General features: G+C 35.0%; 1 protein-coding gene across 1 annotated transcript in view; it reads left to right on the top strand.

Annotated features, from left to right (window-relative positions):
• The window catches only part of USP53 (ubiquitin specific peptidase 53), a 28,178-nt gene that overhangs the window by 16,524 nt on the left and 1,021 nt on the right, over positions 1–10,633 (top strand). Inside the window, 2 exon segments of the mRNA XM_015818579.2 lie at positions 2,428–2,509; positions 6,864–7,846. Of these exon segments, the coding sequence (XP_015674065.2) occupies positions 2,428–2,509; positions 6,864–7,846 (1,065 nt within the window).

The raw sequence follows: 10,633 nt of genomic DNA, 5'->3' as shown, positions 1-10,633 counted from the left end.
GATAAGTGTCAGTCTTCATTTGAGCATATAATAAAGCTGTTTTAGAGACTATTAAAGTCCCTCTTCTAAAGATTTAACATTCCCAATATCTTTATATCTCTTTCACTTGTTTTATTTCCAGTTTTCTTAACATCCTTGTAGTTCTTTGAACCATTCCAGTTTTCCTGAAACCTTCTTAAAATGCATACTGAATTCAACACACTTTTGATACAACCTTTTTTTTTTTTGCAATCACATTCTACTGCTAATTTCTCTACAGTTCACTGTTCAATATCTTTTTCATAAGTACTGTTATCACACCAGGTATATAAATATCCCCTACCCTTTATCTGAGCATTTATCTGAGCATCTGAGAATATTTTGTATTCAATGGACACAACTTTGAATTCATTCTATTATTTTTAGTTGGTTTCCCTAAACTATCAAAATATTTAAAAAATTATTCCTATCTTTTTAAATTCCATCTATCTTAAATTTCATACGTACTTTGCCCTCCTCTTCGTCTAAGTGATTAATAAAATTGTTGAAGAGTAGAGGGTTCAGGATTGATTTGCATGGTTTCCCCTTTGATAACTTCAGTCCAGTTAAATGAAAAGTCACTGATGAGCTCTTGGCACATTTTTCAAATCAGCTAAGTATCTATTTAATGATTATGCAATCAAATCCACACTTAACTTGCTTACTAAATGATAATGTCATGGGAGATTTAATCATATGTGTTACTTAAATTTATAAAATTCCTACAATCTACTGAGGAATTTATCAAATTTAAAAGGTTAGTTGGGTAAGATTGTTCTTTTAGTAATGACCACATTGTTCCAAAAGGGCTTATTCATTTTTTTCTATCAATCTGCTATAGCAGTGATGACGAACCTTTTAGAGACCGAGTGCCCAAACTGCAACCCAAAACCCACTTATGCATCGTCGGGTGCCGGGTGGGTGTGGCCCATTGGATGGGTGTGGCCCATTGGGTGGGCATGGCTGTGGTGGTAACGGCAGAGTGGGTGGGACTAAAAAGATCAATCAATTCCAACTTTGCAAGATCTTTTTTTTTCCCGCGAGAAGTTGAAATTGATTGATTGAACCTTTTTTTTGTACACGGCGGCGGAGGCCTAAAGCGAAAAGGTTTTATAAAACTCAGCTGAAGGCCTAGGACTGCGGCGACGGCACGCGTGCCCACAGAGAGGTTCGCCACCACTGTGCTATAGAATCTTTCTAGTATTGATGTCAGTCTTATTCTCCTATAGTTCCTTTTTCTTTTCCTTGGAGTTTAGGGCAATATTGTCTCTATTTCAGTAGTCTAGTAATTCTTATTGGTAAAGATTGAGCCAAAATAGAAATTTAAAACAGGTAGTCTTCAATTTACGACCACAATTGAACCCAAAATTTATGTTGTTAAGTGAGAAATTTAACTGAGTGTTGTCCCGTTTTATGAGTTTTCTTGCCACATTTATTAAGTGAACCATTGTAATTGTTCAATTAGAAACATGCTTGTTAAGTGAATCTGGTTTCCCCATTAACTTTGCTTGTCAGAAGGTCACAAAAGGGGATAACATGACTCCAGGACACTACAACCATCATAAATGTGAGTCAGTTGTCAAGCATCTGAATGTAAATCACATGACCACGGGGATGCTACAATGGTCATAAGTATGAAAAACGGTCATAAGTCACTTTTTTCATTGCTGTTGTAACTTCGAACAATCACAAAATGAACTGTTGTAAGTTGAGGACTACCTGTAACTTGTCTTTTCTTTATTTTTAAATTTGCAGTACACATTTGAAATTGAGAACTCCAGCTTTTCATTCTTTCTTTAGTATTTCAATTTCCTTACTTCCTTCAAATCTAGCTGTGTTTATAGTAATAATCTAAGAATGTTGAACCCATAGCATTGCAGATGTTGCCGACTTAAAACTTTCAGCAGTTCCAGCCAACATGGGTGAATAATAAGGAATGCTAATATTGTAGTTTGGCAGGATCTTTTGTGGGGATTCTCCACTCCAGCTGTAATTCAGCAGCACAAAAACCAGTGACCAGTGACAAATAAACCTGTTTATTCTGAAAAGTTCCCTAAAACATGGAACTGAAAATGTTCAGTTAGCTAAATATTATTGTTGGCCTATATCTGCATCAAATGCATACATATTTTTCCTGTTGAAAACACTGGGTTTGAAGGAATTTATGTTAGGTTGATTTCTTTAGGGTCTGAAAGGATCTTTTGAATATCTTGCTTGCTATTCACTATTAATTATGGAATTTCAAACGATAATTTTAGAAAACATATGTGAACAAATGTTGATACTTTTTCCTTGAATTTTAAAATTATGAGTGTTATGCTTGAAGGTTTTGTCTGTACTAGTCTACCTTGAGTAAATCTTAACTATAAAGAAATATGTTGAAAGTAAATAACAAACACTGTTTTTCAGCACTGAAGAAAGGTGAAGTTAATACGCATATTAACTACAAGCCACCTAACTTATCATCAACTTCTCATCTGCAGATACAAAGGTAATTTTTAACTATGCACCTTGTAATGTGTAGCAGGGATATGTAACTGTGTATGGCTCTGTAGGTCTCCAGACATTCATCGAAGTTCTGAAGTTACTCTCTATAATTCTAAACAGCATGTACATTCTCTTGTAATTGCATTATACTGTGACTAATGGCAAATGCCTTGCTTTCAATTTAGATTGGTAGCAAGTTTTCACATTGAGGATGCTTAAGTTTCAATGACTTCTATAAATAGATAAAGGCAGTCCTCAACTTATGACCAGTCAAAATTGCTATGGACCCCCCGCAAAAGATACTTATGACCTAGTTCCAAAGTTCTGAGTGTTGCTCTCCCATCACAATACCCCATTTGGGTGCTTAGCAACCAACCTGAGCAGGCTCCATTACTGTCGTAGTTCGAGGACTACTTGTGTAATGTGGAGTCTTCAATTTTTTCAATACCACAGAAACTCAATGTTGCACATGTGAATATTTGAAAAAAAGAAAAAGATGATGTACTATAACTTACCATTTTAGAGATATTAAATCCATTATCAAAAAAGGAATGTGTTATCTATATCATCTTTTCTTCAACCATGAAAAAAATCAGTGTGGAAAAGTAAGTTTTTATAGTCATGTAGGTTAACTAATGCTCACATGCTGCCTTCTTCCGTTACTATCCAGGCCATTCAGTATCACAGATAGGGGGCAGCCTATGTTCATAAGTGTTTTAAGATTTATTGCATTGTATTGCTTTCCTCCATAAATATAAACTATTATTTTTATTTGTTCAGACAAAAGAGGGTTATACTAAAGCACTTTATTAGGATGGCATTTATATCTGTGTAAGAACATTTCCTTTGGAACAGATTTATATTAATCCAGCATTTTGTTTTTCATAATGACCAAACTGTGTCCATGCTCACAAACAAAGTGGAGACATATCCCTTTACTGCTTTTGTTCTTTTGCATTTAGTATTTGGGGACATACTACCCCCATCTTAGAGATAACATTTACTCTTTAAGACTCTTTGATAAATTTCCATGAATTTACCCTTTTAGGAACTATCAAAATCAGTGGCCATCATCATGTCCTGTGGAAATGAATACCACAAATTAATTATGTTTTAGAGGAGGAGTTCCCAATCCCCTGGCCGTGATCCATTTGGAACCGGGCTGCATAAGCAGTGGGCAAGCGCGCATGCGCAGCTCCACTTGAGTGGGCATGGGCACTTGCACATGAAGCTCCATTTGCTCAGCTGGCACACGTGCCCACTGCTTCCACAAATGAAGCTGTGAACAAAAGTGCATTCATCTGCCACTCATGCAGAACCATCCCCTCTCCCACCTCACTGCTGACACCGCCAGTCCACAGAGCCAGAAAGGTTGGTGGTGTTCTGTCCCAGCCTACATAAGTCCTTTTTAAGCTCACAAGGAGAAACCCTTCTTCCAACAAGCAGGCTGGAACCGCAGGAAAAAAACAATCCCCTTTTATTATTCACAGACCTGAGTCAATGTCCAAGGCAAACAAACAGTTCACAGAAACTCGATTCCTCAATAGGAATGGTTGCCTTTGGCAACCAGCACCTCCCATACCTTCCCTTTTATTATGCAGCTTTTCTTGCTGGTGTTTTCATGCATCCTGGATATCTCCCAGCTGTGCTTCATCACTGTCCAACTCAGACTCCCAGCACAGCTGTGTCTCAGCCTGAGCATGAGTAGAGGGGCCAGGCTCCTCATCGGACTGTAAGTCTTGGAGTGCCTCAGAGCCTTCCTCTGACTCTGATGTCACTCCAAGCCCCTCCTCCTCCTCTGATTCCTCAGACTCAGCTGCCGGGTCCACTGGCTAGGGAGGAATCACAACAGGAGGCCACTATTTTAGAGGAAGAATTGTTTTATTTTGTATATATTAAATCTTCTTCCAGTTACTTTGACATAGTATTTTCAGAGAGGGGAAAAAAAATTCTGTTCATTTTGTCCATGTCATGTATGATTTAAAAAACCTTGATCATGTCCCTTATCCATTATCTTTTTCCAAGCTAATAGTAGCTTACATCATAGGAAAAATAACTGAGTTCCTGATTATTTTGGTATTTCATTTCTGTACCTTTTTCTGCTCTATTATATCCTTTTTCAAATAGTATACTATACATAGAACTTCAAATATAGAAGTGCATAGGTTTGTACAGGGGAATTATAATGTTGGCATTTTTACTTTTAGTGTCTTAATGATCTATAGCATCAATTTTATGTTATTCATAGCTGCCACCCATGAAGTTGACACCTCCATTGTATTATCCACTTTAACTTCAAGATTTTTTTCTTGGTTAGTTAGAGTCTAGTTCAGGGATCTTTAAACTTGGCTCTTTTATGACTTGTGGACTTCAACTCCCACAAGTCATAAAAGGGTCAAGTTTGAAACCCCTGGACTAGTCAGATGCATCAAGTTGTTAGTGAAATTAGAGGTTTTTGCCTAAGGATGCATCACTTCATACTTCCTAAATTTGAATTCCTTTCTTGCTTCCGTCCATTGAGAAACTGCCTATTCACTTTTACTTTGCTTTCTGTATTTTAGCCAGTTAGCTGTTGACAAAAGCACAGGTATTCACAGCCCATGGCCAGTACATTTACTCAAAAGCCTTTAATTAGAAACTTTTAAAAAGGCTTTCTTAGGGCTTTCTGATTATTGGTGTATCAAAAACTCTAAAAGTGGGTGAGGCAAGATTTATCTGCAAAATTCGTGCCAATTTTTCTTCAGCAAATCTTTCTCTTTGTTCTTAGTTCCTTTTAATTTGATTCCTCCTACCACTTTCTCTGAAACAACTGTTAATATAACTGGCTTATAATTCCTTTTTTTAAATGGCTGGTTTCTACTCCTCTGGGACTGAGTTTGATTTGAGCATTGGTAAATTAATGAAGCCATTGTGAAAGAATTCCATCAACAGCTATTTATCAAATGCAGGTTCCGCTTATAATAAAAGCTGTGTTCATGTTCTTGGACCTTTTCTCTTGCCTATGCAGTATAATGCTACTCTATTTTTGGCATAACAGATAGTTTCTACCTATCTTTTATTTTTTTGAAACCAAACTAGTCTGGTTTCAGACTACTTGACTATAGCTTTCGCAGAACTGTTCTTCCATTATCAGCCTTCACACTTTCCGAAATAACACAAGTGACAGGTTGCTGGAACTGAAAACGTACCAGCAACAACTTTTCACTTAGGCAACTACAAAAAAGAAAATCCTCTGACTCTTGCCTGAGATTACCCAAGTCTATCCCACCTCACAGTAAATAGAATTGATATTTTCTGTCGTGCTGGCTGGTGATCTTGGATGGATGGAATATGAACACATGGAAATCTGCCAATCAGTGCTCTTATATTGTCCCACAGTTAATTTGTAAGAGTGAGATCACTCTCAAACCTTGTTATTTAAGCAGATTAGAACTTGGCCATTGGACAATGCAGATTATATCTGATGGCTAGACATATACATAAATATGAGGCATGAAATAGACCAGCAAAGAATCTATTATTTTAGGAATAGGAATCAGGTATTGTATCCTAAAACATCTTTTCTAGATACCTCTGGCTGTGTAAAAATTTTCAGTTAATTCAGGGGATTTAAAATCAGTATTTTGTAGGGGGTTTTAAAATTTTCAGGCCATGGAAACTGTTAGCTAAAAAAGTAAACCTGGAACTACTGATCAAAAATTAAAGCTCTTGTGATAGAAAATTTACTGTTTCGGCAAACTTTTTTTTCCCTGTTTGTTTTGCTCTTAGGCTCTCACAAAACTAGAGTTCTATGGAATAATTTGAAAAACATTGGTTTATTGTATCAAACAGTATGCATTGTTCATGGCAAATGGCATATAGACATATATTTGACACTATGCAATAAAATGCAGAAGCACTTACATCTTTTGATGACTTTCTGTCTTTATACCAGTTATCATTGGAATTTTTGTATTTTTTATAAATGTTATATTTTCACTGAGCCTGAAGCACTGGCTTCATCTGGCAACCAGACATTAATGCCTAGCTAATGGAGACAGACAATCTGACTGTTTCTTCCATAACTTCCCTATACCAGTTTACTGTCCATCGTATTTTCTGGCTGATTCTTTTCTTTCTCAAGAGCATTTGCTGTCTTTACTGATTTCAGTCATGAATATAAAGCCTGCTCATACCTGTATACTTGTTCACAAAATTCTAGTTTCTACTAGATTCTTAAAAACTTATAGGCTTCTCCCATCCCACCGTGAAATAACAAAGATTATTTTATTTTAATGATTTCAAATAGAATTGGATTATATTTACTGTTTTGCGATAGTTATATTAATACTTACATCCTTAAATACTTTGCTTTCTAGGACTGACGTACCAGATTGCAATAAGAAGTCTTTACCTACATTAACAGTGCAGACAGCTGTAAAAGATCACATTGAACAAGAAATAAAAACCAGTACAATCAGTGAGCAAAGCTCTTTACCATGGTCTGGTAAAAATGTACCTATTGAGACAAATATCTATAGTGCTGATAGTTCAGTTTTTTCTTATATTGGTGAGAATGGAATCATGTCTGAAAAAGTTCAAAACAACTGTGAATCTTCATCTACCCATTTGCAAGTCCCTTGCCCGGTATCTCATACCAAGACTGTTAATTCCACTCCTACCCTTGCATTTTTCTTACAACAGAATAAACCCAAGCCTTGCTGTACTGAATCTGCTCCTTCTACTGGACATAAAACCAGCATGTACAGTAATAAGCATGATGGTGCAACAGAAACAGTTTACCAAAATCTTCCACCACCTTTACCACCAAAGAAATACACTCTGGCCCATTTGCACGATATAGAACAAGAATCCACTGTGGAGTTGAACTATACAGATCATCCAAAAATTGAAAAGCATGTTGTTATTGCTACTTCAAAAAGTATACCAGAAACAAGTTCATTTGCAAATAAAGAAAGATTGAAAGCACTTCATTACAATGAGTCCTCTAAGATGAGTTTTTCACCGAGCTTATTAGGAAAGGATTTATGCACTGCATCCAATAACCCTTTAAACAAACGGACTTGTTTTACAGAACCAAATTCTAGTTGCCTGGATGCAAATGCAAATGATGTTATATCGCTTACTACTTATTTTTCAGTTGATAACTGTATGACTGATACTTATAGGATTAAATACCACCAGAGACCAAAACTGTATTTTGCAGATACTAGTGGGTCAAACAAAGAAAGGTCTTTGTTACCTACTGGAATGCAGTTGGACACTACGTACCACCACACTTCTGAATCAAATCATGCCACATCTCAGCAGAAGCATAAATCTAATATTGGAAATGTGTAGTGTAATATGAATAATTTGGAAATGAATATAAATCCTTGGAACTCCAACCCAATGTGATGTTTAAGTTTACATACTTTAGCTACATTTCATTTGGAAAGTATACATTAATGAATTGTCCCTTGCATGTGCATGCGTGATAAAGAAATATCAAAGATGGTTTTATGCTTGTGGAAATGCCAATTTTGCATAAGTTCAATCAAAGTGGCTATTCTTTTAAATGAGTAACTTCTAAAATATTTAAACTTGCTTTCGTATGATAGATACAGTTTTCTTAAAATACCATTTCTTTTAAAAATGACTTGATTTAGAACACGGGTGTCAAACTTGCCGCATCATGTGATGTATCACGACGTATCGTGACTTTTTTCACATTGCCAGACCTGGAGTGGGCATGGCCTCCGCATGATGTAACCGGCCCACAGGCCAGCAGTTTGACACCCCTGATTTAGAACAGTTCAAAAGCCCATATATATATATATATATATATATATATATATATATATATATATATATATATATTTGAAAATAGGTTTTGGATCTGATTTCATAGTTGGTTAAATTTCTTACTAATTATAGCACTTTGTAGGTTATAAAACCTAAATCATGTATCCATTTGAAATTTCCATATTATTTAGACAATAGAACATTTTAAAGCACAATTGTTTAAATTTATTTTGAATGTTGAATTCTCATGAAAAAAATCTTTCACAGAATTTGAAATGGGGAGTATGATACATATTCTCAGATAAGCCCTTTCACAGATAAGTTGACCTTCACAAGTATAGACAGTAATTTGTACTGCTTTAGATTAAAGAAACAAGATTTAAATATAAGGATTATTCTTACGCACCAAAGGATACAATGCAATAACAAGGTAGTACAATGTTTATAATGGCCTTGAGAGTTTTTGTCTTATGAAAATTGTGTTCTTTGTGTAAAGTTTGTCACAAAAGGAAATTTTTAGTGATATGAATTGTTTACATGCACTTCATTTTCATGTAAAGGCACTTTCAAGCTTGCTATGTAAAAGTTGAATATAGTCTACATACACTGTACTACCTCAGTATGACAATATGGATTATTTTAGTATGTATGTACAGTATATATTTACCCACACACATGCTGTATCTACTATACTTAGTGTATGTATGTACACACACACATATATACAGTATATATATACACACAAAGAAAGTGTGTGTGTGTGTGTGTATGTATCAGAAGTGTGCCAAACACTTCAGTTTTGAAAAGCTCCCTTTCAAGTGAAAGATATATAGAGAGCTTTATGGGTTGATATAGATGGGCTGCATGTTGTAGCAATTTTTCAGGCTTTTGTGTCTGATGTCATTTTGTAGTTATGACTTCCCTGTGAACTGATTAGCTCTAGGACAAAACTTTCACAGTGTGAAATACTGCATTTTCTACACAGTTACAAGTGTATTAAATTGGCTTCCTGAGGAGCATGGTTCTTGTTAAAGACCTAAGCAGCCAGAGAGTATCAAGGAAAGCATTTCTGAAACACTTAGAAATTCTGTTTGTGAGATATTTAGAACGTTTGCAAGAAAGTGAAAAAGTGCATTAAATGGATATTCATTTCCCCTTATAATCAGGTACTCTTAATTAGAAATTTAATAGTCAACACTACTGTTTTGCCAAATGAAACAGGCAACATAAAAATTTTTATGACAGAATTATTTTAAAACCCCTTGTTAGACTAATCAAAAATGTATTAAATGCTGGAAGCATATGCTGATATTAGAAATATGCACAGAATGGCATAATCATTAAAAACGTACATTTTGTAGTAGACAAATATTAACCATTTATCTATTTTCTTGAATCAGTTATCCAGGATCGCATTATTATCTTTTAAATATTTGAAATAATGCCTTAATGAAGTCTTAAATTTTATTTTAATATACAGTTTATTTTATGGTAGCTAGAGTTTTAAATAGCAATAGTTTCTTGCATCGTGCAGTATTTTAAATACAAAAATTATGCATAGCAGTTGTTTGTAATAAAAAATATTTAAGTATATTGTTGGGCTGCAAAAAATGTGATAAATTGTATAAATATATTTTTATATTAAAGCTGCTGTGGAGAATATTTAAATCATTGCATGTATAGAAAGTACTCTGGTTTTCTTAAAGTCTTATTTAATACTACCAGCAAAGGCACAAACTGATTCTGATCAGTTCAGCCTGAAAATAATTCCTTTTTGAAGATTGAAATGGAATACACTTGCAGTTTTTAGGTAAAAATGTATGACACAGTACCTTTTAAAATTCTTTGTATAAGCATTTTTTATTAAAATAATAGCTACAAAGATGATCCTGAAAAAATGTAAATGTGTTTTAGTTTTCAGCATGATAGCTGCTATGTGTTTTGGAACACCATTGTAAGTTTGCACTATTAGATTAAATACAAATTTGTGATTTTGTCCAAATGGAGAAAATGCTATTAAAATTGGTGGTTGAGCCTACCCAGAACATTATTAGTAGTGTAAAAATAGAGATGCTTGCATGCTTCCCTACAATAAGGAATATGGTTACATTAAAGTTCCACATTTATGTTAATGAAGGAGTCTTCCTGCTCTCTAAACTTTCAGAGAACAAATAATGTCTGAAAGATATGGGCAGTCCTTGACCTACGACCATTCGTTCAATGCGCCTTTGAAGTCACAACAGCACTGAAAAAAGTGGCTTATGACCATTCCTTGCACTTAACAACCATCACATAAATCTCTGTCATATGATAGTGATGTGAGTGTTTGACCCCTGGTTCACGC

This window comes from Protobothrops mucrosquamatus, unplaced genomic scaffold (assembly GCF_001527695.2).
Source record: "Protobothrops mucrosquamatus isolate PMUCROS unplaced genomic scaffold, P.Mucros_1.0 scaffold766, whole genome shotgun sequence".
Classification (NCBI taxonomy): domain Eukaryota; kingdom Metazoa; phylum Chordata; class Lepidosauria; order Squamata; family Viperidae; genus Protobothrops; species Protobothrops mucrosquamatus.
The sequence above is the reverse complement of the archived record's forward strand: the minus strand, read 5'-3'. Positions and strand labels throughout refer to the sequence as shown.